This window comes from Dipodomys ordii, unplaced genomic scaffold (genome assembly GCF_000151885.1).
Source record: "Dipodomys ordii isolate 6190 unplaced genomic scaffold, Dord_2.0 Scaffold3, whole genome shotgun sequence".
NCBI classification, from domain to species: Eukaryota; Metazoa; Chordata; class Mammalia; order Rodentia; family Heteromyidae; genus Dipodomys; species Dipodomys ordii.
This window is the reverse complement of record NW_012267219.1, coordinates 37,239,648-37,266,396: the sequence shown is the minus strand read 5'-3', so window position 1 is coordinate 37,266,396 and position 26,749 is coordinate 37,239,648. Positions and strand designations below refer to the sequence as shown.

Sequence of the window (26,749 nt, the reverse complement as noted above, 5' to 3'; positions counted from 1 at the left end):
GCTGAGATCTGAGGATCACGGTTCAAAGCCAGCCCGGGCAGGAGAGACCGTGAGACTCCTATCTCCAATAAACCACCAGAAAACCGGAAGTGGCACCGTAGCTCAAGTGGTAGAGCACTAGCCTTGAGCTGAAGAGCTGAGGGACAGCGCCCAGGCCCAGAGTTCAAGCCCTTCCACCGACCAAAAACAAAAACAAAAACCTTGATCTCTTGCTTATGGCTATCTACCATGTGATCCATGCCTCCAGTTCTGTCTTTTTGCTGTTTAATCTGCATGGATGGGTTTGAGCCAAGATCCTTAGATTTCAGACTCCCAAGTAGTTAGGATTACAGGCTTGAGCCATTGGTGCCTAGCTTGGAAACAGTTTTTCTTTTATAAAAAAAATTAAGTCAGGCGCTGGTGGCTGACGCCTGTAATCCTAGCTACTCAGGAGACTGAGATCTGAGGATCACAGTTCAAAGCCAGCCAGGGCAGGAAAGGCCGTGAGACTCTTGTCTCCAATAAACCACAAGAAAACCAGAAGTGGCTCTGTAGCTCAAGTGGTAGAGCACTAGCCTTGAGCTGAAGAGCTGAGAGACAGCGCCCAAGCCCAGAGTTCAAGCCCCCCAACCGACAAAAAAAAAAAAAATTAAGCTCAGTGTTGGTGGTTCACACCTGCCTGTAATCCTAACTACTCAGGAGGATGAGGTTTGAGGATCATGGTTCAAAGCCAGCCCAGGCAGGAAAGTCTGAGAGACTCTTTCTATTTTGTCAGTCGTGGGGCTTGAACTCTGGGCCTGAGCGCTGTCCCTCAGCTCCTCAGCTCTACCGCTTGAGCTACAGCGCCACCCGGTTTTTCAGTGGTTTATTGGAGATAAGAGTCTCACTGACTTTCCTGCTGGCTTTGAGTGGCGATCCTCAGATCTTAGCCTCCTAAGTAGCTAGAATTACAGGCATGAGCCACCAGCGCTCTGCTTGGCTGTGATACTCTTATCTACAATTAATCCCCAGAAAACTGGCAGTGGTGCTGTGGCTTAAATGGTAGAGTTCTAGCCTTAAGCTGAAGAGTTCAGGGTGCCCAGGCCCAGAGTTCAAGCCCCACGATTGACAAAAAAATAAAAAGAAAAAAGAAAGAAATCAATGGTGAAATTGTCAAGAGATGTACAGGTACTACACACCTCGTCCAGCACACATGAATCTTTGAGGCACACATACCTAAACGTTGTACCATCATACATCGTTTATGCTATGTGGCAAGCACCTGGAATTCTTTCTCTATGGTATTTTATTGGATTTTCTTTACACCATCTTCTTTTTTTTTGGGGGGGGGGGTCCGGTCGTGGGGCCTGAACTCTGGACCTGGGCACTGTCCCTCAGCTCTTCAGCTCAAGGCTAGCGCTCTACCACTTGAGCCACAGCGCCACTTGCGGCTTTTTTCTTTTTGCTTATGTGGGCCTCATGCATGCAAGGTAAGCGCTCTACTACTGAGCCACCTTCCCAGCCCCACCAGCTTCATTTTTGTTTATTTAGTTTAGATTTTTTTATTGTTGCATACAGAAGCATCGCAAGTATTGTATGATGTTTTCTGCAGGATATTACTGTGCTTATATAACTGTTTTCCTTGCTGTATTGTAAACACTTGGAAGGCATCTAATCCAGTGACTTTTTGCTTTAGTTTTTTTTTTGCATACCTGACAATCATTAGTAATCATTTTTACTTCTGCCTGAAACATATAATTTAAATTTTTCCTTTAGAGACACTTTTGAAGACTTTTATCTTGTATTACAATATGTGCATGATTGTCTTAATCCTTGAAAGATGTTTTCATGAACATAGGATTCTAGGTTGCTGCGTTTGTTTTCAGCTTATTTAAAAAAAATACCTAGCATCTTTTAGTTTCCATTATTGCACCTTTAAAGGTTATCTGGCATCTACCCCTATCTGACAACTACTTTGAAGTTGTTCTTATTGTCTTTGAAAATGCATCTATGGTAACTTCCTGAAAACTAAATAAAGGTTCCTTTCTTGTTGGAAGTATTAGAGTCACTACCATTACAGGGCACTTTACATTTATGCTTAGAAGAGATGTACTTATTACCTGACTTATGTAACTAACCCCTCTGTACATCACTTTTATAGTAACAATAATTTTTTTTTTGCTGGTCATAGGGCCTGAACTCTGGGCCTGGGCGCTGTTCCTCAGCTCTTCAGCTCAAAGCTAGCACTCTACCACTTGAGCCACAGTGCCACTTCCAGCTTTTTCTCCTTAAGTGGTGCTGAGGAATCAAATCCAGGGCCTCATGCATGCAAGGCAAGCACTCTACCACAAAGCCACCTTCCCAGCTCCCCAATAATTTTTTTTAATTCACAAAAGTAAATATATACTTGAGGTTACATCACACAGATGATTTGAATTTGGGCTACAAATCCACCCAAGAATTGGTTAATACTTTTTTATAGCTTATGTATTTTTTTCTTTTATTTCCCCTTCCCCCTCCTTTTCTGCCTTATGAAAAGGCAACCTCAATCACACAATGTGGAGGAGGGTGAGAGATATTTAAGATCTTGGGGCATCTCCCTTTAGACTTTCTGTATTGGACAGATCCTAGGCTTCCCCTTCTGTCTGCCTTGCATATTGCAGCCATCGAAACCACTGTCCACAGAGCTGCTTGTAAAACCAAACAAAATAGAAAAGGCATGCCTTTTCGCCTCCCCAGCCATGTGGAAACACCTGCCAGTGTTTTCTCATTTTGGATCCAAGCTCCAGTTGTGGAGAAGTCTTACATGCTAAAATCTAAAGTAGTAAGAAGAAAATGTTTAGCTTTGGGACACTTATTTGCAGCTAGCAATGGAGACTAGACTAGCAGGCCAGAGATCTCTCCTGTCCAGATGGCTGTTGTTTTGGTCCTTCTACGTTATTAGTCTGTGTTTGAACTGTGCTGGAAAGACGTCTGTCTTACACAGACTGTACTTCAATGAATTTGCGAATACCATACCTGCCAAAGGATTCAAGAAAGATTTGAGAAAAATAAGGTAACCATCGGAAATTCTAAACCAGCCACTTTCATGTAGGTGGTCAGGAGGAATTAAAGCTTCTGAAGAAGTCATATATAAGCTGTGATCAAACAGGATTTGAGAAACTCATAGTCTCTCAGAAATTGAGAAACTCTTAGCAGTCCATGAGGTGAACTCATCAATTCCCTGTGCAATCATAGCAATAGACTGAAGGAAAGACTTAAAAGCAACTACAAGATATAAGAATTAACAGAAAAAGTATTGCAGCAACAGAAAAAAAAAGAATATGAGTACCCTTTCTATCTAGTGGATTAGGTTTTCTCTGATCTGATTTTGACAAATGGAAGTGTCTTCCTTCAGTGTGGTTTGCTGTCTCCCCATGCCCAACTCCGTTGACTTGTAGATGAGTCAGTGCAGTCAGTGCTTCTCCAAATGGTCTCTCCCCCTACCCTACTACTGCTTTGGAGCTACCATTTTGGAAGCCAAAAAAGATAATAAGTTGGCCAGAAAAAAATGAATGTGTAAATTTCCCTTGATGTTAATGAAATTAAACTTTGAGGACGTGAGACTCTTACCTCCAATAAACTATTGAGAAAAAGCTGGAAGTGGCATTATGGCTCAAGTGGCAGAGCACTAACCTTAAGCACAAAGGGGCTCAAGGACAGCACCCAGGCTCTGAGTTCAAGTCCCAGGACCAGCAAACATGAACAATAATAATTTAAGGAGTGAAATAAACAGCAACAATACACTATTGAGCTTCACTGATTATATGTTCTACTTAGCCTTTGTTTTGTTAATTCCTGATATTCTCAGCTCTTAGATGCTTTTAGAAGTTATTTCCTATATCTCTGTCAGTATTTTTATTGTTTTAGTGAGAAGAGTTGTCTAAATAGCCTATGTTATTACATGAAATTGGAATCCATGTAACGTTTTATATGTGATTTAAATATATGTAGCATCTATACTCATTTTGCCCTTTTTATTTTAATATTGCTTATTTATGTCTTTTTTCATTTGTCTTGATGAATTTCATTGCATGTAAGTTAAGTATTTTTTTCAGAAAGCCAGCCTTATTGAGCTTCTTTGGGGGGGCGGATTGTGACATATTAATGGTTCTTGTTATTTTTATTCCTGTCTTATCTACTGTTGTCTATCTAATTGAAATGCAGCTATCCTACTGAAAAGCTGTTTAGCCTATTATATTTAATAGAATATATTTTTAGCCTATTAACTTTTAGTCTTTCTTCTTCTCGTTTTCATTTTTGGAACTCAGGGCCTTTCTAGATTGGTGTTCTACCACAAGTTATGCCCCTAGCCCTTCCGCTTTTCTTTTTTTTTTCTTTCTTTCTTTTTTTTTTGGTTGGTAATGGAGCTTGAACTTAGGGTCTGTGTGCTGCCCTGATCTTTTTTGTTCAAGGCTAGCACTCTACCACTTTGAACTACAGTGCCACTTCTGTTTTCTGGTGGTTAATTAGAGATAAGAATCTCACAGACTTGGGACTGGGAAGGTGGCTCAGTGGTAGAGTGCTTGCCTTGCATGCATGAGGTCCTGGGTTCCATTCCTCAGTACCACATAAGCTGAAAAAGCCAGAAGTGGTGCTATAGCTCAAGTGGTAGAGCATGAGCCTTGAGCTAAAGAGCTGAGGGACAGCATTCAGGCCCCACGACCAACCAAAAAAAAAAAAATCTCACAGACTTTCCTGGGCCGGTTTTGAACTGTGATCCTCAGATCTCAATCTCCTGAATAGCTAGGATTACAGGTATGAACCACCAGTGCCTGGCCCCTCTGTTTCCCTTTCAGCATTTAGGTACATAGGAATCCTTAATTATTTCTATAATTGCTTTTATAGTTGTAGCCCACAGTCTCTTTAGTGTGATTTTTTTTGGGGGGGGTCCAGTCGTGGGGCCTGAACTCTGGGCCTGGGTGCTGTCCCTCAGCTCTTCAGCTCAAGGCTAGTGTTCTACCACTTGAGCCACAGTGCCACTTCCGGCTTTTTTCTTTTTGCTTATGTGGTGCTGAGGAATCGAACCCCGGGCCTCAGGCATGCAAGGCAAGTGCTCTACCACTGAGCCACCTTCCCAGCCCCAAGTGTGATATTTTCATATTCATTTCAAAGTAATTTTCTAAAATTTGTTATGATCTTTTACTCATAAAAGATAGAATTGTTATTTACTTGTTTATCATTTACTTAATATAATATAGTCTTTTGACAGGATTACTGGGAAAGGTCAAACATTTGCTTACACAACCAGGGTTTTCCACTAGTACCTTTGAAATACTCATTGGATCTTCTGTAGTCAGTCACAGTCCCTATAGGGCACTAGTAGTCCCACAATCAATAATTTTGCCACTTTTCCAACAGCACAGGTCCTGACTTCATTTAATTTTTACCTATCTTTGGTATACTTATTATATGTAAGGTATTTCTCTGGTTTGTATGTCCTCTCCAAACCTAAATTTAACTCCTTTTGTGATAGTATTAAGAGGTTGAATCCCCCCACCCCGGGCCCGTCAGTTGTGGGGCTTGAAATCAGGGTCTGGGTGCTGTCTCTGAGCCTCTTTGTGCTCAAGGCTAGTGCCCTATCACTTGAGCCACATCTCAGCCTCCTGAGTAATTAGGATTACAGGCATGAGCCACCACCAGTGCCTGGCCCAAAAGAACCTTTAAGAGGTGATTAGGTTGTGAAGGTGTTTCCCTCATGAATTAATTAAAGCTGTATCATAGAAATGAGTTACTTTGGGAATTGCCTCCCCCGATGAGCTCAGCCCAGCTTTTCTTTCTGTCTTATTTGCTCCTTTGCCACGTTAGAACAGCAAGAAGGCTTTCGCTAACATTTACCATCCCTGTCTCTGATCTTGGACTTCCCGGCCTCCAGACCCATGAGCCAAACAAGCACCTTTATATTTGCCCCAGTCTGTGGTAGTCTATAGTAGCAGCAGCTATATTTTGAAAGAAGCCATAGTTTAACATGTGGTACTTGAAAGAAAGAGAGATCAAGACTGTTGTGGTATCCAGTTATTTTTTCCTTACCTAGGCTAGAGTTTACTTCTCAACTCCCTTTGTAGTCTGTGAAAGCCATGTCACCTAATTCTGGCCAATGAGTTGTGTGAAGAAAAGTTTAGCTGAGTCAGTGCAAAGCTCCTTGTGTACTTTTTGGGCTCGCCCCCTACTGCGGAAGAGGCTTCTTGTGTTTATATTACAGAGCCACAAGATTAAGCAACCAGAATGATAAAGTCACCATCTAGATGATGAGTACCTAGAACTACAGTGAACTCAATACAGGGCAAGATAAAAATGTACCTTGTGAAGCCACTGATTCGGGAATTAATACTACACCATAAGCCATTCTATTCTGACCAAATAGGTGAAACCTTATCCTGAGTCTCTGAAGGTAGAATCATTATTAACTGAGATTGGGATGGTCTGAGGTGACCTCAGAAGGAGGTGTTTGAATGAGCAGTTTCAAGTGGGATATCAAGAAATCCTTCTGTAATTGTGTCATGGCATATATGCCATGATCTGGAATGCACCCAAAAGGCCCTTGTCCCCAGCCTGAGACTTCAGAAGGTGGAGGTGGCTAGTGGAAGGTTTTCAGGTTATTTGGGGGCTATGCCCTTGAAGAGGATTATGACAGCACCCTGGCCCCTTTGGCCTCTTCCTCTTTCTTGCTTCTGCTCTGGGTCATAGGGTGAAGAATTTCGGTCCAGCCACACATTTCTGTTGTGATTTGCTGCTGTTCCACACACCTAGAAGCACCAGTTTTGGAGTGAAATCTCCAAAACTGTGAACTAAAATAGATCTTTTCACTTTATACATTGAATTACCTTGAATATTTGATGTACCAGTGTCTCAACTGTAAAGATGAGTAACATATTGGGTAAAATTATAAGCACCCCTATATCCCTCCACCGTTTTTGTTTTCTTTACTTTTTGGTCAGTTGTGGGCTTGAGCTCTGGGCCTGGGCGCTGTACCTCAGCTCTTCAGCTCAAGGCTAGCACTTTACCACTTGAGCTACAGTGCCACGTCCAATTTTCTGGTGGTTTATTGGAGATTAAAGTCTCATGGGCTTTCCTGCCCGGGCTGGCTTTGAACTATGATCTCAGCCTCCTGAGTAGCTAGGATTACAGGCATGAGCCACCGGTGCCCAGCCCAGTTTTTGTTTTCTTTATAGAACTTATTACCACTGAAATATAATGTGGTGGTTCAAGAGCTTAGAATTTAAGCCAAGAAGAATGGGTATCCTGACATTGCCTCTTTACTATTCATGTGGAATTTAGGAAAATTTCCTAACCTTTATATGTTTCAGTCTTCTCATCTGGAAATGGAGAAAGTACAGACAGATAAAGAGCTTAGAGTAGTGTCTGATGTAATAACATTATTGTGATTATGGCCACATACCATGCAAACTGTTACTGCAAGTATTTAACCTGGTTTTTGTTTATCACCAAGGTCCACAATCCTATTTGAGACAGAATGGTCCCTCAATACATTTTGGAAAGACTGTTGCATTGCGTCACTCTTTGTAGTACTATCCATATGGAAAAATCTTAATCATTTGCTAAACATCAGACAGACCTAAATATTTCTTTGTGTGAGATCAAAAAAGGTAAAATAATTTTTCAGCATTTTTAGTATACGTGATAGAAATTTCAAATAAGATTGCTAAATTCTGGTAAAGGATTACACACAGATCTAGGACAATGTGCTTTTAAACTCATGCTAGACAGATGTTATTTAGTTGTGTATAAATCCTTTAAAGCCTAGAAGTGTATCTTACTAAATTGGGCCTGTTCTGATTGAGTAATGATACAGGGATTGCTAAAATTAACAAGGAATAAGATTTCTAGAGTATAAATAGCTCTATCTGATTTTTGAGGATACAGGCATAAATTACATAGAGTATATTAGTGCAACTTGATTCCAGAGGTTAAATAATTTTTAACCCATCAGAACTCTTAATAATGTTAATAGTTTTTGATTATTTTAATATTGCTCAATAGTCTAATTTTTGTCTGTGTTGATTTTCTTAGTGTACTCTATTATCTTCAAATATGGTTTTGTTTCTTCCTTTCCCATTTGTTTTTTGGCAGTACTGGGGTTTGAACTCAGGGCTTTCATGCTAGCTCTAAGTAAGTATCTGTGGCTTAAGCAATGTCCCCAGTTTATTGTTTGAGGTGGAATCTGGCTCTGTTTTGCCCAGGTTAGCCTCAAACCATGATGTTTCTGTCTCTACTTCCCAAGTAGCTATAATTACAATTACTATGTCCAGCTTGTCTTGTTTTTTTTTTTTGGTTTGATTTTGTTGTTTTGTTTTGTTTTGCTTTGCTTTTTGGTCGGTCCTGGGGCTTGAACTCAGGGCCTGGGCATTGTCCCTGAGCTCTTTGTCTCTAGCCTAACGTTCTACCACTTTGCGCCCCAACATCACTTCTGGTTTTCTGGTGATTAATTGGAGAAAAGGGTCTCAGGGACTTTCCTGCTCAGGATGGCTTTGAACCATGATCCTCAGATCGCAGCCTACTGAGTAACTAGGATTACAGGCATGAGCCATCAGCACCCAGCTATCTTTAATTTCTTTCTTTTTTATCATTACACTGGTTAGGCCTCTAGTAGAAGATTGAGTAGAGATGGGCTGAGAATGTAGCTCAGTAGAGGAGCATTTGCCTCACACACTCAAATCCTTGGGTTCAGTTCCCAACACCACAAAATCATCATCATCATCATCATCACCATCATCATCTCAGTAGTGGAGCATTTGCTTCACACACTCAAATCCCTGGATTCAGTCCCCAACACCACAAAATCATCATCATCATCATCATGGTCATCATCATCAACCACAGTAAAGTTTAAAAAGTGACTGCAGGAGTCTGTGGCTCACCCATGCAATGCTAGCCACTCAGGAGGCTGAGATCTGAGGATCGCAGTTTGAAGTCAGCCCAGGTAGAAAAGTCTGTGAGATTCTTTTTTTTTTTTATTTTATTTTATTTTATTTGTGAACATACTGTATAGAGGGGTTACAATTACATGGGCAGGATAATGCGTACATATCTTACCAAGCATTGCAGCCTCCTCCTTTGGTTTACCCTTCACATCCCTTCCCAGCCTCCCCCCTCCCTCCTGTGAGATTCTTACTTACAATAAACTACCCAGAAAAAGCCAGAAGTGGCACTGTGGATCAAGTGGTAGATCCCTAGCCTTGAGTAGAGAGAGGCTCAGGAACAGCTCCTAGACTCTGAGTTCAAGCCTGGGACTGGCAAAAAAAAAAAGATGGAGTAGGCAGTAGTAATAAGCAGAGTCCTTGTCTTCTTCTCATTCCTGAAATACTAGTGACATTTCACCATTGAATATGTTTTCCGTATGCATTTTCAGATTGAAGAAGTTACCTTTTAGTCCTCATTTGTTGAAGCTAAGTGGAAATTTCATTTTTGTTAACCATTTTTTCCTGCATCTGTTTAATTGATAATGTAAGATTCATATCTTATTTATATTTAAATTTCAGACAGAGCTTCTGGAAACCTAGGCTTTGCATTGAAGGTCTATTATTAGCTCCCTTACTTTGGCTGGACTTTGGTTTTATCTTCTCTCTTACTCAACCTGGATTAAGCTCAAATTTTCTAGGGCTCTGTAGAAATCCTCGGGGCTAAAGCTGACTTGGGCTTACCTCCTGAGCCTTTTTTCTTATTGGGCAGCCCAGTGAATTATTCTAAGAGGTTTTCTTTTGTACTTGTTTATTGTCCATTTATTATTGGTTATTTCTGATAAGCGATCTTAATCCAGTGTTCTATCCACAGCACTTGATGGTAGATTTCATCTGACATTGATTTTAAATGCATTTTCAAATGGGTTGGGGAAAATAGACACCTTAATAAGTATAATTATAGTCATTCTCCTAGCAGTCTTCTCCCACTCCCAACTGCCTTTTGAGTTTCCTTGATTTCAGCATAGTTTTCTCTCCTTGGATTGCCCTTTCCTGCTTCATCCTCCGTATTGACACCTGTTCATTCTAAACATGGCTCAGGTGTTGGCTTTCCTTTACCTTCCACTGTCCTCTTCCTCAGCTCTTCCACACATTTAGGTTTCTTCTATGCTGTCATAATACACCGTTTGTAATAAAATTCATCACATGGTACAAAAATAACCAGGTTTAGATATTGTGGTTGAAGTTATTACTGTTTACCATTATTCACTATCCCTTCCTGGAGGAAGTTTATGTTTTGTTGTTTTTTTTCCCCAGTCCTGGGGCTTGAACTCTGGGTCTGAGCAATGTCCTTGAGCTTCTTTTGCTCAAGGTTAGCACTCTACCACTTGAGCCACAGCCCTACTTCCGGCTTTTTCTGTGTATGTGGTACTCAGGAATCGAACCCAGGGCTTCATGCATGCTAGGCAAACACTCTACCACCAAGCCACATTCCTAGCCCTGAAGTCTATGCTTTTTATTTTTATTTTTATTTATTTATTTATTTTTTGGGTCCGGTCATGGGGCCTGAACTCTGGGCCTGGGCGCTGTCCCTCAGCTCTTCAGCTCAAGGCTAGCGCTCTACCACTTGAGCCACAGTGCCACTTCCGGCTTTTTTCTTTTTGCTTATGGGGTGCTGAGGAATCAAACCCAGGGCCTCATGCATTCAAGGCAAACACTCTACCACTGAGCCACCTTCCCAGCCCAAGACTCTCCATCTTTTTCTTTATGATAGCAGATCTAGGACTTATTTATTTTTTTTCTAAATTAAACTCTATTCATGTTTTGTGTGTAGGATAAGAGTACTTTCTGTGGGGCTTTAATGATTTTAGTTTATGTTTGTAGGGTCTGCGAGCAGTTGTTCTGGTTGGTCTAGCTATTCTGGAAGAGTAGGATAAGATGGGAAGTACAGAACCAGATGGCTTTATTCTGTGTATGATAGATGTTAATTCATAATGCCTTGTTTTCAGCAGTAGGATTATGTTGTATCTTGCCATTGCCTTTTTTAGACTATTTAATAGACAGAACTAGAAATACTAGTTATATAAAGCTCTTCTAGCACAGACTAGAAAGTAGGTCATTGTGATGGGAGTATACTACACTGCCCACAGGTTGCTATAGTGATGACCTACTTTAAGAAACTATTTCTGTCGATTCATGTTGAAATCATCTTTTGGAAGTGGTATAAGGAAGCTTACTTAGTACAGTTTTTTCAATAGCAATAGGTAGTGATTTCTTTTTAAAAAATCCTTAAAACATTTAAAGTGAAGAAATGTATTTTCTTACCTAATACCTCTTCACTTTGAAGTGGTGCATTCAGTATTGTAATTAAATAGCACAAGAACTGTGTTTCGCTATAGACAAAACACAATTAGATGCAGGTTTGTATTGTTTTAATGTGGTTCGGCCTATTTAAAAACTAATCTGTTGCATTGTTAACTGAACCTTCAAATGAGTGTAACTCAAGAAAATAGCTTACATTATAAGCCAAATTGGTTCACTCACTTAAGTTCTAAGGCACTTGTGTTTGTAACACATAAAGGTTGAAATTGGAAAACAGAGTTTGAACTCCTGACAAACCTCTTCCCAGATGAAAGTAAAGGATGAGGGATTCAGTTTTTTAAATACACTTTTCAAGTAATATTTTTCTTTTTTGGGGGGGGGTCCGGTCATGGGGCCTGAACTCTGGGCCTGGGTGCTGTCCCTCAGCTCAAGGCTAGCGCTCTACCACTTGAGCCACAGCGCCACTTCCAGCTTTTTTCTTTTTTTGCTTATGTGGTGCTGAGGAATCGAATCCAGGGCCTCATGCATGCAAGGCAAGAGCTCTACCACTGAGCCACCATCCCAGCCCCTCAAATAATATTTTTCATTTAGCACTAAGAAGAAATTGCACCTATCAAAGAGTTGATACTTTGAACTAGGCTTTAAGAAATGAGTGTGTGTGTGTGTGTGTGTCTATGTGTCTATTTTCACTTCTCTATGGGGTGCCAGAGGCTGTGGATATCAGGAGAGTTGGAGGGACTGGAGTGGGGAGCTCTGACCTACTGAGCAGTCAATACATGGTGCCAGGGGGCATGCCTTGGAATCTTTCTTAGGAAGCCTTGGACTCAAGGCTTTCTAGCTCCCAGGCCGTGGGATTCACACCTACGGGTTTCCACTCTGCATGTTTCCAAACAGAATCACACGCCCATCATTCTTCTCTGGCAGGTGTCTTGAGTAGCCTCTGGTAAGTAAGTTGCCTTTGAGCTGCTGTTAGTGTCCAAACTACCAGCTCCCTGGTTGCAGGCATTTATGTTGCCCTTGCTGGCATTCTGTTCTGTCCAAGCTGCCAGCACAGCTCCATACCCCTTAAAATTTTCTAGAGGGCTCTGTTGGTCTGTCCTTATCAATCTTCTGTGGCCATCTCATACCCAGACTCTATGGCAAAGTGCTCCAAGACTTCTTACCCTGAGGTCCCCAACAGTAGCCACACTCAAGATGGTGTCTTACTATTGGCCTCTGAGACAAAGGGAAAGACAGAGCGCTTTTCTTCACTGTTAGCTTATACAGGAGTAGTTGCTGTTTTATAAATCCTTGTACTGGGATTAAAGCTTGTGAGGTGAGTGGGCTTGTCTTGTGGCTAGAATTGGCCATGTTACCAAGACTGGTTGTTTTACTTTATAATAGAGTCTTCAGCTTCCCTTCCCTTTCCCAGGTTGCTGGAGATGGACTTGGAATTCTTCACTGCTTTTCTTCTGGTAACTTGGCTTCTCTGTGCTTTTCTATCTTCCTACTTCTTCCTTCATGGTTCCAGGATTCTCTTCCGCAGTTTCTCTTTTGAAAATTTCTTCTCTTTTTGTGTTACCAAAGATCGTCTCCCTTCACAAAGCCAAAACGATAGATGCCTCTAATCCACCATCCTGCCCACATCTCTTCAACTGCCCACTGAATATAATGATTCTTGGGCTGTAAAAGAATGCATGCAAAGGGCATTCAAGATGTTTATCCCAATGCCTGATCTGCAGTAAGCCCTCGGTACATGTCAGCCACTGTTGTATAGGACATGAGAGCACACACCCAGGAAACCGTCCCTCTCTCCCTTCCTCCTCTGGCTCCTTCCTTCCCTTTCTGCCCTCTTCTTCCCTCCTTTCCTTCTTTTTACAGGGTCAATACATAGCTCAGGTTGGCCTCAAACAAAATCCCCCAGGGTCAATCCCCATAAGTGCTGCTCCATCCCAGCAGGCCTAGAAATGGTTCTTAAGGGAAAATAATGACATCTGTTTAATGAATATCTGATGATTGCTAGGTATTCTAGTTGATTTTATGCTGTCTCCAACCCTTTTAATAATTATCCAAGAAAATCCTAGTAGTTATTTCATTCTGTTCTTAATTTTTTCAACACATTATACAAGGCCTATGATGTAATTCATCTGCCAAATGTAGAAACCAAGCCATAGGTTAAGAAAACTGTAATTTAGAATAAAACACAGTTACTTAATTGGAAATAAGTGTATATGTTTGTATGACTGATAGCTATAATAAGATGTCCAGTTTGAAAGGTTTCTTTTTTTTGAGTGAGATGCCCTATGCAGTTTAAGAGAAATTTCCTGTAAGACTTAAGACTTCCTGAGTTATGAACTTGAAGAGATAGGAATTGGCAAAGTTATTCTGAGTGGAGGAAAGAACATGGAATAAATCCAGGAGACTGAATGTGTAAGGAAAAGAGAAATCATTTGATTTGGTGAGAAGGAAGGTACAATGAGGTAGAAAATGAGCCTGGAGCAAGAAAATAATTTTTTCCTTATTGTATAAAGAATGAGTCTAGAAGAACTTTGTGTGCCAATTGTGTGCTACAGTGGATTACAGTAGACAGTGATTGTTGGTAGGCACATCTGTTTTTTTAAAGTTTTTTCTTTAAAATTTTTTATTATTATAAAAGTGATTACAGAGAAATTACAGTTATATAAATCAAGTAAAGAGTACATTTCTTTTTGGACAGTGTCTCCCCTTCCCTTGCTCTCTCCCCGTTTTTCCCTCCCATCCCCACCCACAAGTTGTCTAGTTCATTTTCAACATAGTGTCCAGTGAGTACCACTGCTGCGTTTGTTCACCCTTTGCCCCTCCATCTCTGTGCCCCTCCCTTTGCCCTCCTAAAGACAGGTAAATGAACAAACTAGACAAAAAGAAAAGATAACTAAAACAACAGAGGGGAAAAAAAACCTCTTCTTTCCATTTCCAGGCAGTTCTCTTTTAAAGTGTTGCAATAAATAATACAGTAAGAGCTAAAAACTGGAATTATTGTAGCAAGAACAGAATTTGGTAGAAAAGAGGGGACTAAAAATAATATATACATAGTTTCATGTAGGCAAACACTATTCTAAGAGTTCCACATATATTAATATATTCAGTTCTCACAAAAAGATCTATGAGATGGGTCCTATTACTAATTTCAGTTTTACTGATGAGGAAATTAGATGGGACATCTCAGGATTCGAATGAAGGATAATATTTATTTCTAGATTTGTTATAGAAACGAATGCAGGGAATACTGTGAAACCATAAAAATTTGTGCCCTACAATGATGTCTCTTTCTTTGAAAAGACATTCAACATTATTAAACAAGCTTAAAGTCATATCAAGCTTTCTTTGCATTTTTGTTAGCATCAATTAACTGTTCAGGTAATTTCATTTTGATGTGTTATGTATGCATACAATGGGCTTTGATGGGACTCACCCATTCCCTTACTATCTCTCATCCCTCTCTTTCCAGACAGCTCTTAACAAGCTTCATTGTCTTATTTTGCACACTTTTAAGCTTTTTAATGAAGTTAAGTAACATACACATTTCCCATCCTTAACCAAAACTCGAACTCTAAGAGTAGATATTGTTAATAGCTTGGTAAGTATCATTCTTAGTTATTTTCTTAGGCACATATAAACCTAAGTAGATAGATACGAGATTTAGAAGCCTTATAACAAAGGACAAGTGTTACTCTATTCTTTTTCACCTCTTATAAATACTTTCTACTTAAAATAATTTGAATACAAAGTGCCTAGTTACTTTGTAAAATACCTATATTTGAGTCCACTATATGCCCTGTAAGTTTTATATGAAATCAGAGTTATAAATTAAATATCTATGGAAGAAAGATATCATAAAACAAAAGAAAAATGCCATCAGCAATGTCTGTGGAAGAAAAACACCATCCTTAAATACAGCCTCGGTTTGCTGTCTTATGAAGTACTAAAACAAAACAATTACTAAGTTGCGGAATGTTTGCCATTGTAACACTTTAGTCACTATCATTCTGTACATTCCTTTGGTTTGTAGACTGTATGTTAGAAAAAATAAAGAATTCTTATTTAGCCTGTGTGGAAAAAGAAAAAGGAAAGAACAGGCTAATTATTAGCCAATCGAAATTCAGTTGTTCATTTTATGAATTGATCATGTCTTTTTCCATCTTACTACCTATAAAACATATAACGGGGCACCAGTTGCTCATTCTATAATCCTGGCTACTAAGGAGGCTTAGATTGGAGGATCACAGTTCAAAGCCAGCCTGAGCAGAAAAGTCCATGAGACTGTTATCTCCAATAAACTACTCAGAAAAGGCCAGAAGTGGTGCTGTGGCTCAAGTGGTAGTAGGCTAGCTTTGAGCACAAAGAGGCTCAGGACAGTGTCCAGACACTGAGTTCAAGCCCCAGGACTGGCAAAAAAAGAAAAGGTTCAGGGACAACGCCCAGACCCCAAGTTCAAGCTCCAGGATGGGCAAAACAAACAAACCCACATAGACATACTTCAATTGAAAGGTTTGACATGAAGAACTCTTGCTGCTTATTACTAACCAGCTCTAATAGAGAAGATGAGACTAATGGTGCAGTGGAGCTTTGGGGCCTTTCTAAGGCCTCTCCAAGGCCTTTTAATTTTGTACTGTTTCTATGTAAGGAAGCTTGCTCATGCAACTTAATCTTTGATTGGTCTAAAAACTCTTTATTTCAAAAATCTTTCTAAGCAAATACAAAAGTTGGATGGTTTCCACTAAACATCTTTCACCAAGCGTAGTAAGTGGATAATTTTATAAAACTCCATGCTTATATGTCTCACTATGCATCTAAACAGCCCATTTGCTGAGGAACTCTTAAGAGACTTCTTAAGATGAAATGGAATGTCTTACACATAAAGTGGGACCTGTCAGAGCTGACTAAGTACACTTAGGTCACCAGTAACTACAGATGTAAGAACTCAAGACTTGGTAACATGCCGGGATCCAAATGGGCAGAGACCACAGTGACCACTTTCAGTAACAGTGTTGTTCATTGAACTTTATGCAATGATAGAAAATGTTCTACATCTGTGCTGGTAATGTAGCTACTAGCTTACGGTGTGGCCATTGAGGATTTGTAAAGTGGCTAGTGTGACAGAAACGTGTGTGTGTTGGGGTGGGGGTGGGAGGCTGTTGTGGGACTTGAATTCAGGGCCTGGGTATTGTCCTTGAGCTTTTTACTCAAAATGCCCTACCACTTTGAGCCACAGTGCCAATTCTGGTCTTCTGGTGGTTAATTGGAGATAAACGTCTCCCAGACTTTCCTGCTCGGGCTGGCTTTGAACTATGTCCTCAGATCTCAGCCTCCTGAGTAGCTAGGATTACAGGCGTGAGCCACCCTGTGACTATTGGGGATTATCACATTGGACAGTTCATTTCTTGAACGTATCTTTCCTTGCCTCTCAACTATTCCTCCTCACAACGAAGACATAAGCACTTTTCTCAATGAGCATATGTTATGTAGAAAAAAAGACATAGTTAACCTTAAGATTAAGAATATAAAAGAAGCAAAGTAGGGAGGAAATGAGATGTGTCCAGCTGAGAGAAACAGAATGTAGGTGAAAATTAACCTGAGTCAAACAATGAGGTCCAACCTTCCAGGGTAGATGTCTTTTCTGGATTTATTCTGGGGAAATGCTCTATTTCTTCACAATAGAAGCTTCACAGTAAATAATAGCCTTCCCTTACTGCCCCAGAATGTCCCCATTGTCTGTCATCTGTGAGCCTTGTTAATGCTTCTTCATTGAAAAAGTCTGTAGCCTCACTGCTCCGTGAAATCACTTAAAAAATTAATCTAGTGCCCACTACATATGGTCAAGAGTTAATACCACATACTGTAACGGTACATCTGTTTATTCCTTTTTCTTGAGCAAATTAGAAACTTGAAAATGGACATTATGATTTCTTATAGAAGATTGCTGTATTTTCTAATAAAATACCCATATTCTGAAATTATTCACTTGCTCAGAGCCATTAAATAGGCCACTTCCATTATTATTATCACTCATGTAATAGCTTTGATATCTCTTTGTATAATTTTTATGTTCACAAGTTAAAATTTGTGTTATTTTTAATAAAAATGAGTGATTTACCATAGGATTTCATTAAAATAGTGGGGAACTTTCGGTATAATTCTAAAGAACTATAAGTATGATTGCTGGGGAGTAGGAATGGATATATGAATAGACAGTAATAAGATGATGAGTTGCTATCTAACTCACAGGATGACCTGATTTTACCATGCTTTGTACCTTCTAACATTTATTTTTAAGAATTTTGATACTTTTTTTCCTCATAGGTTTTTGCTTCAGTGTCTTGAGGATCTTGATGCCAATCTACGAAAATTAAATTCTCGTCTATTTGTGATTCGTGGACAACCAGCTGATGTGTTTCCAAGACTTTTCAAGGTAATTTGAAAACTATTTGCATAAAATAATCTTTGTCAGAGAAGATAACATACTTGGTAATAAATAGTAAGGCTCCCTTTTTTTTTTTTTGGTCAGTTGTGGAGCTTGAATTCAGGGCGTGGGTGTTGCCCCTGAGCTTTTTTGCTGCAGGTTATCGCCCTAAAAGTTTAAGTCACAGCACCACTTCCATTTTTCTGGTGGTTAATTGGAGATAAAAGTCTCACGTACTTTTCCTGCCTTGGCTGGCTGTGAACTATAATCCTCAGTTCTCAGCCTCTTGAGCAGCTAGGATTATATTATAGGCGTGAGCCACTGGTGCCCAGCAAGGCCTTTTTTTTTTTTAACCTAATTTGTAGGGAGTATAAGTATTTTTAAATGAAAATTTGTGGCTTTTTTCTTTTTTTGGGGGGGGGGCGGTCCGGTTGTGAGGCCTAAACTCTGGGCCTGGGTGTTGTTCCTCAGCTCTTCAGCTCAAGGCTAGTGCTCTACCACTTGAGCCACAGTGCCATTTCCGGCTTTTTTCTTTTTGCTTATGTGGTGTTGAGGAATCGAACCCAGGGCCTCATGCATGCAAGGCAAGCACTCTACCACTGAGCCACCTTCCCAGCCCATGGCTTTTTTATTTAATGAGAAAGTTACACATTATAAAATCAGAAATTGGAAAAAGTTTACTGTGAAAAGTTAAATCTTTTTTCTACCGTAAGTTTCTGGTTGCTCTCTTAGAAGTTTCAACTACTTGCCAGTTTCCTATGTATTGAAGTGGAAATATTCTTTGTAGTCACAAGAATCATATATGTATTTATATGTATAAATATATATGTAAATATATACATATATAGTGTGTGTTTATTTATGTGTTCCCCTTTTTTAACAAAACCAAAATGGTGTACACTAGAAAGTTTATAATAGTAAGTTGGGTACCACTGGCTCATACTTGTAATCATAGCTACTAAGGAGGCTGAGATCACACAATTCTAAGGGCCCAGCCCAGGCAGGAAACTCTATGAGACACTTGTTTCCAATTAACTTGTTTCCAAAAAGACTGAAATAGAGCTGTGGCTCAATTAGTACAGTGCTAGCCTTGAGCAATACACACACACACACACACACACACACATATGTGATAGTATCTATTTTCTGGAAGTCGCTGAATATATTTCCATATATATTCAATTATAATTATGTACTTAAATACGAATATGACATGTCATTTTCATATTGATAAATTGTGTATTCTGCTTTTTTGAAGTCTGAGCATCCTTGGATATATGTTATGATAGAAAAATTACTGTATGACTAGAATGCATTATTGCCAGTCTGTGTCTTTCTCTTGTTTCAGGAATGGAACATTACCAAACTTTCAATTGAGTATGATTCTGAGCCTTTTGGAAAGGAACGAGATGCAGCTATTAAGAAGCTGGCTACTGAAGCTGGTGTAGAAGTCATTGTGCGAATTTCACATACATTATATGACCTAGACAAGTAAGATTTCTGATTTTTATTATTTTATTTACCATTTTACCCATTTTTCTGTGTGCGTGCGTGCGTGCGTGCGTGCGTGTGTGCGTGCGTGTGTGTGTGTGTGTGTGTGTGTGTGCACGCCACTACTGGGGTTTGGACTCAAGGCCACTCACTTTTACTTAGTTGTTTTTTTTGTTTTTGTTTTTGTTTTTGTTTTTTTTTTGCTCAAGACTGGTGCTTTATAACTTGAGCCACAAGTCTACTTCCTCCAGCTTTTTGGCGGTTAATTGGAGATTAAAGTATTCCAAATTTGCCAGGCGCTGGTAGCTCACGCCTGTAATCCTAGCTACTCAGGAGGCTGAGATCTGAGGATCACGGTTCAAAGCCAGCCCAGGCAGGAAAGACTGTGAGACTCCTAAAATCCAATAAACCACCAGAAAACCAGAAGTGGCACTGTAGCTCAAGTGGTAGAGCGCTCACCTTGAGCTGAAGACAGCACCCAGGCCCAGAGTTCAAGCCCATGACCAACAAAAAAAAAAAAAGTATTCCAAATTTGTCTACCTGGGCTGACTTCAAACAATGATCTTCAGATCTCAGCTTCCTGAGTAGCGAGGATTACAGGCATGAATCTTCAGTGCCTGGCTCCATCTTAACTATTAACACACTGGTATTAAGTGCATAGACAGTAAGTCTTAAGTCATGGGACTTAAGTATGTAAAATAAACATAAATCATAGAATTGACATTTTATTTAGCTGGTATTTTTTGTTCACCTAATAACAAGTACCAAAATTATAGCCATTGTACATAAGATAAAAATCCTTATTATCAGTTTCAAAACCAATGCTACCCAGAGGTGGTTGAGCTACCGGCTCAGTTGATTGAGCACTTGCTGAGATGCACAGGACCATGGGTTTCATCTGCAGGACCACAAAAATAAAAAATAGAGCTCCTACTCAGACTCCTTATCTTTCTAGGGTGTTAGTGTAGTATATAGAAGTTTTTTTCTACAGTTTTCATTTTGTTATCATGTAGTAGCAGTATAGAATCACTGTAATCAATAGAAATTTCTTTTTTTTTTTCTTTTCTTTTTTTGCCAGTCATAGGGCTTGGACTCAGAGCCTGGGCACTGTCCCTAACCTTCTTTTTGCTCAAGGCCACTGCTTTACCACTGGAGCCACAGTGCCACTTCCAGCCTTTTCTGTTTATGTGCACTGAGTCATCAAACCCAGGACTTGATATATGCTAGGCAAACACTCTACCACTGATCCACATTCCCAGCCATCAGTAGAAATTTCTTATCACCCTATGTATTAATCAAAAATATGATTCCATTAAGAATATTAAGCGATTCATATATTAATGAATACATGAACACAATAGAAGATAGCAAGTAGTTGTAGAATTCTACTAAATGAAACTTAGTGGAGATCTGGGTCAAAGGCTAAGTTGCAGATATATGGAATAAACTCTAAAGTTAATCAAAGGATTATAGTCGAGAAAATGCCATTGAATTTGGGGTTTTGTTCATTAGATTTTTAACTGCTCCTATCACAAAAAAGTATCTGACATGAAAAACACGTCAGTTTTCTTTTATTATCTATGCAGTAATACTTGTAAACCTCAAATATATACAACAAAACTTATTTTCTACTGACCACTTCTTAATGTACTTATCAGCCTGCTTTAGAGTTCTGACTGATGATGAGAGATTTCTTGAGTTAGGTCATAATAAATTTGTACATGTCCATGTATATTAATTACTTGTTATTGTCTTGAGTTTAGCTGCTTAGTCACTTTTTCACTCATAAGATTTTAATATTTGCATACTATAGTTTTGTCACCGAATGGATGTCTAGAAAACAGAATGATTTTTAGACTCACTAATCATTGTGAACATGTTTTTCTGATGATATGAGAAGCTAACATTCTGGCAATTTGAAATAATAAATTTTCTGATTTTATGCCTTTTCAAGGCTTATTAAAGTATATTGTCATTTTTACTAACTGCATTTTACTAACTCTTGTAATAGGATCATAGAACTCAATGGTGGACAACCACCTCTAACTTATAAAAGATTTCAGACTCTCATCAGCAAAATGGAACCACTAGAGATACCAGTAGAAACAATTACTTCAGAAGTGATAGAAAAGTGCACAACTCCTCTGTCTGATGACCATGATGAGAAGTATGGAGTCCCTTCCCTGGAGGAGCTAGGTGAGTGTAAACTGTAATAAACCATAAGTTGCTCAGAAAATGTAATTTCTAGCCTGGTACCAGTGGCTCACACCTATAATCCTAGCTACTCAGGCAGGAGCCTGAGATCTGAGGGTCACAGTTTGAAGCCAGCCTGGGAAGAAAAGTCTGTGAGACTTTTTTTTTTTTTTTTTGGTTGGTCATGGAGCCTGAACTCTGGGCCTGGGCGCTGTCCCTCAGCTCTTCAGCTCAAGGCTAGCACTCTACCACTTGAGCCACAGCGCCACTTCCAGCTTTTTTTTTTCTGCTTATGTGATGCTGGGGAATCGAACCCAGGACCTCATGCATGCAAGGCAAGCATTCTACCACTGAGCCACCTTCCCAGCCCTGTGAGACTCTTATCTCCAGTAAACCAGAAAAAGCCAGAAGTGTCATTGTGGCTCAAGTGGTAGAATGCTAGCCTTGAAAACAAAGAGACTAAGGGACAGTGCCCAGGCCCTGAGTTCAAGCCCCAGGATTGGCCAAAAAAAAACTAAAAAAAGTAATTTCTACTTGTGCCACATAAAACATTTTTAGGAAGGAAGAAGGGAGGAAGGGAAGGAAGGAAAGGAGGGAGGGAGAGAGAAAAAGAAAGAGAAGGAAAGTGGGAGAGAGGGAAGAAGGAAGGAAACTGAAACATTAGGAGATAAATCTGTATATTATTTACGTGGTTTATAAACATGTGATCTGTTATCACATTAAAATATATTTCCTAGCTGGGTGCCAGTGGCTCATACAGATAATCCTAGCTACTCAGAAGCTGAAATCTGAGGATAATTAATTTGAAACTAGCCCTGGGAAGGTTAATTTCCAATTAACCACAAAAAGCCAGAAGTGGAGCTGTGGCTCCAATGAGTAATATGCTAGCCTTGAACAAATAAGTTCAAGGACAGTTCCCAGGCTCTAAGCTCAAGTCCTAGGACCAGCACCCCACAAAAAAGGAAAGAAAGAAAAGATGTGTATCCTAAAGCTAGTAACCATGTTATAGTCTTTTACAGGCCTTCAATTTTTTTTTCTGCTCTCACAATTTTTTTTGGGGGGGGGTAGTGGGGTGGGTCATGGGGCTTGAACTCTGGGGCCTGGGTGCTGTCCCTATGTTCTTCAGCTCAAGGCTAATGCTCTACCACTTGAGCCACAGCACCACTTCCAGTTTTCTAGTGGTTTATTAGAGATAAGAGTCTCACAGACTTTCCTGCCTGGGCTGGCTTTGAACCGTGATCCTCAGATCTCAGCCTCCTGAGTAGCTAGGATTACAGACGTGAGCCATGGGTGCCTGGCTCTCACAATTTTTTTACAAAACAATTTATGCTTCCTTGTTACTGTGGTAAAATGAAAGTTATTTTACTTTTAGCATAATTTTCCTTCTTGTTTTCTTAGGATTTGATACAGATGGCTTATCCTCTGCAGTGTGGCCAGGAGGAGAAACTGAGGCACTTACACGTTTGGAGAGGCATTTGGAAAGAAAAGTATGATAATATAGATTACATAGCCATATTCATACTTTCAAAATGGCATTATGGAATTTTAAAAACTATTTCCTTCCCTCCCTTTCTCATCTTCCTTCACATGCGCGTGCGCACACACACACACACACACACACACACACACACAGAGTATTGGGGTTTGAACTTAAGGACCTTGTGATTGCTACATGTTGTCACAGTATTTCCCTGGGACCGGTTTGGACTAGGATCTTACTACCTATAGTTTACACATTGCTGAAATTATGTGAACCACCTCAAATTGTTTGTTGAGATGGGATCTCACTCACTTTTTGCTCCAGTTGGCCTCAAACCCCAAATCTCGCAATTTCTACTTTGCAAGCTGGAATTACAATCATGTACCCTCACATCTAGTCCCACGTCAGTCTTTTAAAGCAAGAAATTGACTGTTGAGAAAACAATGATTGACAGAAATAGCTAAAGTAGCACAAACTTATTTGTTTGAAAATTAACAATTAGCTTGTCACTTAAATCTCGTTTTCCTCCTCTTCTGATTATTTCCCTGTTAGCTACTGTATTACCTTTTCTATTCTTCTACCGAAACTTACATTAGCTAACCATACCTTTGAAGCTATCCACAAGGAATATGTTATAGGACTTCAGTGGATTCCAGAAACCAGATAATACTGAACCCCATATTTAACGTGGTTTTTCCTATATATCCATATATAGGGTACATTTTATTCTGTTGTTATCATTACTGTTAACGCATATTGATAGTACACATTAATTGGTTTACCATGATGTTCCAAAACATGCACATATCGTACATTAACCGTACATCATCCATAAACCATGTCCATCTGCCTTCTATCCTCACCCTTTCCACCCCCATACTCTACTTATTCCCTTGTAATTATATTTTCAAAGCACCTTTTATAAAGTTTAATTTATAAGTTAGGCACAGTGAGAAAACAATAATGATAACAATAATAAACAATAAACAATAATAAAAGGGTATGTAAAGCTTGCAACTTCCTTGCTTGTGGGATTTTCCATTTAATATTTTCCAACTGTGGGTGACCATGGATGGCTAAAACTGCGGAGGGGGCAGAGTCTGTTGTATTTCACCTTTACCGCAGTGTCGAGGAGACAGAGCGAAGGTCCTTCTCATTCTTGTGCTGGTAATTTATTTCACACACGTATTGGCTACATGAGTATGGCTGAAATAATTCTCATTTTCTTTTTTTAAAGGCAGTTGGGGTAATTGTCTGTGTGTGTTTTCAGGCCTGGGTGGCAAACTTTGAAAGACCTCGAATGAATGCAAATTCCCTGCTTGCAAGCCCGACTGGACTCAGCCCTTATCTCCGATTTGGTTGTTTGTCATGTCGGTTATTTTACTTCAAATTGACTGATCTCTACAAAAAGGTATGGTCTAAAATTAGAGCAGATTTTTCAAAATACTTTTTTTTTTTTTTGTCGGTCATGGGGCTTGCACTTGGCCTGGGAGCTGTCCCTGAGCTCTTCAGCTCAAGGCAAGCACTCTACCATTTGATCCACAGCGCCACTTCTGGTTTTCTGGTGGCTTATTAGAGATAAGAGTCTCAGAGAGTTTGTTTTTTCCCTAGGAGGGGTGGGGGTGGGGGAGAGTGGAGAGGGGAAGGGATGGGGAAGGGGAAACAAAGGAGGAGGCAACAGTGCTTGATAAGAAATGTACTCACTATCTTGCCCATGTAATTGTAACCCCTCTGTTTGATTTTTTTCACAATTAAAAAAAAAAGAGCCTCACAGACTTTCCTGCTGGGGCTGGCTTTGAACTGTGATCCTCAGATCTCAGCTGCCTGAGTAGCTAGGATTACAGGTGTGAGCCACCAGTGCCCAGCTCAAAATACTTTAAAAAAATGTTGATAATATTTCTTTGCTTCTTAATCACAGGTAAAGAAGAACAGTTCCCCACCGCTTTCTCTTTATGGGCAACTACTATGGCGTGAATTTTTCTATACAGCAGCAACAAATAATCCCCGCTTTGATAAAATGGAAGGGAACCCCATCTGTGTTCAGATTCCTTGGGATAAGAATCCCGAGGCTTTGGCTAAATGGGCAGAAGGCCGGACGGGTTTCCCCTGGATTGACGCCATCATGACGCAGCTCCGTCAAGAGGGCTGGATTCACCATTTAGCCAGACACGCAGTGGCTTGCTTCCTGACACGAGGCGACCTGTGGATTAGCTGGGAGGAAGGAATGAAGGTAAATGCTCTAATTGATGTGGTGTGGCCCTACGTTGAACCAATCTAGACCTTATTTTTGAGAAAAATATCCTAGAAGTTGTCTATTGTACAGGTTTATTTACAGTCTCCTTTTTCAGTACCTATTGTTAGGTTTTTAAAAAGAGGTAGCCGAGTAAGAACATGGTATTCAGGTAAAGGGTAGGTTTATTCATCATTCCGGCTGGCACCAGGCCATCTTGGTCTTCCACGTGGTGGGGAAAGGCCTGGGAAAGAGAACTGGGAGAGCTGGGAAAGAGAGAAAAGAGCTAGAAAAGAGAGAAAAGAGCTAGAAAAGAGAGCGTCTGGGAAAGGTGGGAAAGAGAGAGCTAGGAAAGAGAAGGGAGCTGGGAAAGAGAAGAGAAGGAAAGAACTGAGAAAGAGCTAGAAAAGAGCAGAGAGAGAGCTAGAAAAGAGCAGAGAGAGGGCGTCTGGGCCTGGGCTAGGCCTTATCTAGGGTATGGGCAGAGAAAGGTGTGGCCACATCAAATTCAGATGTGACCTCAGCGGATGCAGATGTGACCTCTTCCAGGTGTCCCAGTTGCCTAGGTAACGCAGGTACTGGGTGGAGACTTTGCTGCGAGGAGGGTGGAGTCTGCTCGCCATCCAGGAGCGGACCTTACACCTATGGCATATAATCCCAGTACAGACACAGTTTGGAGGTAGCTTGATAAAACCAGGAGGAATGGGATACATTAAACTGACCTAACCATTAGTGACTTGAATGGTTAAACCAACCTAGCCATTAGAACATTAGGACAACTAGTAAGATTTAAAACTCTGGATTTAGTGCATATTTTTATAGATGGTTGTTTCTATACGAAAAGTGTTCACTCAAGAGTTCTTAAAAATAGAGGCTGGGAAGGTGGCTCAGTGGTAGAGCTCTTGCCTTGCATGCATGAGGCCCTGGGTTCGATTCCTCAGCACCACATAAGAAAAAAAGCCAGAAGTGGCGCTGTGGCTCAAGTGGTAGAGCGCTAGCCTTGAGCTGAAGAGCTGAGGGACAGCGTCCAGGCCCAGAGTTTAGGCCCCACGACCGGACCCAAAAAAAAAAAAAGAGTTCTTAAAAATAGTGAATTCCTACTATAAACCCTAAAATTGCAAATCTTTTTACCTCACTAAACATCTTCACCTACTAAATATTCACCTTTTCAGTAACACTTTTATCATATAAAGTGAAAAGCATACTACATTTGTAACTTCATCTTCTAGTTATACACAGCAGGATTTACCTATATATTTTTTCCTTTCTAGCTATATTATTATTTATCTATCTAAGAACTATACGAGATTCTGTGGGGATTTTTTTGCCTCCTATAAGTATAGAGATGTACATGAGGAAGGAAGATTACATACCTACTTGATAAACATAGAAAATTATTTATTATGTTGCCTTTTGGATCAAGGAATTAGAAGTGTAAACTGGGGAATGTTGGTAAATTGTGTTTGGTTTTTTTTGAGCTGTAGCTTTTTTTAATGGTTATTGTAAAAGTGATTTACAGGGACTGGGAAGGTGGCTCAGTGGTAGAGTGCTTGCCTTGCATGCCTGAGGCCCTGGGTTTGATTCCTCAGCACCACATATGCAAAAACAAAAAGCTGGAAGTGGCGCTGTGGCTCAAGTGGTAGAGCGCTAGCCTTGAGCTGAAGAGCTGAGGGACAGCGCCCAGGCCCAGAGTTCAGGCC

General features: G+C 40.1%; 1 protein-coding gene across 1 annotated transcript in view; it reads left to right on the top strand.

The window, feature by feature from the left end:
- Cry1 (cryptochrome circadian clock 1) overlaps positions 1–26,749 on the top strand; it is a 52,909-nt gene that overhangs the window by 12,493 nt on the left and 13,667 nt on the right. Inside the window, exons 2-7 of the mRNA XM_013019147.1 lie at positions 17,556–17,664; positions 19,004–19,146; positions 21,158–21,342; positions 22,738–22,826; positions 24,090–24,230; positions 24,738–25,049. Of these exons, the coding sequence (XP_012874601.1) occupies positions 17,556–17,664; positions 19,004–19,146; positions 21,158–21,342; positions 22,738–22,826; positions 24,090–24,230; positions 24,738–25,049 (979 nt within the window). The remainder of the gene's footprint in view (positions 1–17,555; positions 17,665–19,003; positions 19,147–21,157; positions 21,343–22,737; positions 22,827–24,089; positions 24,231–24,737; positions 25,050–26,749) is intronic.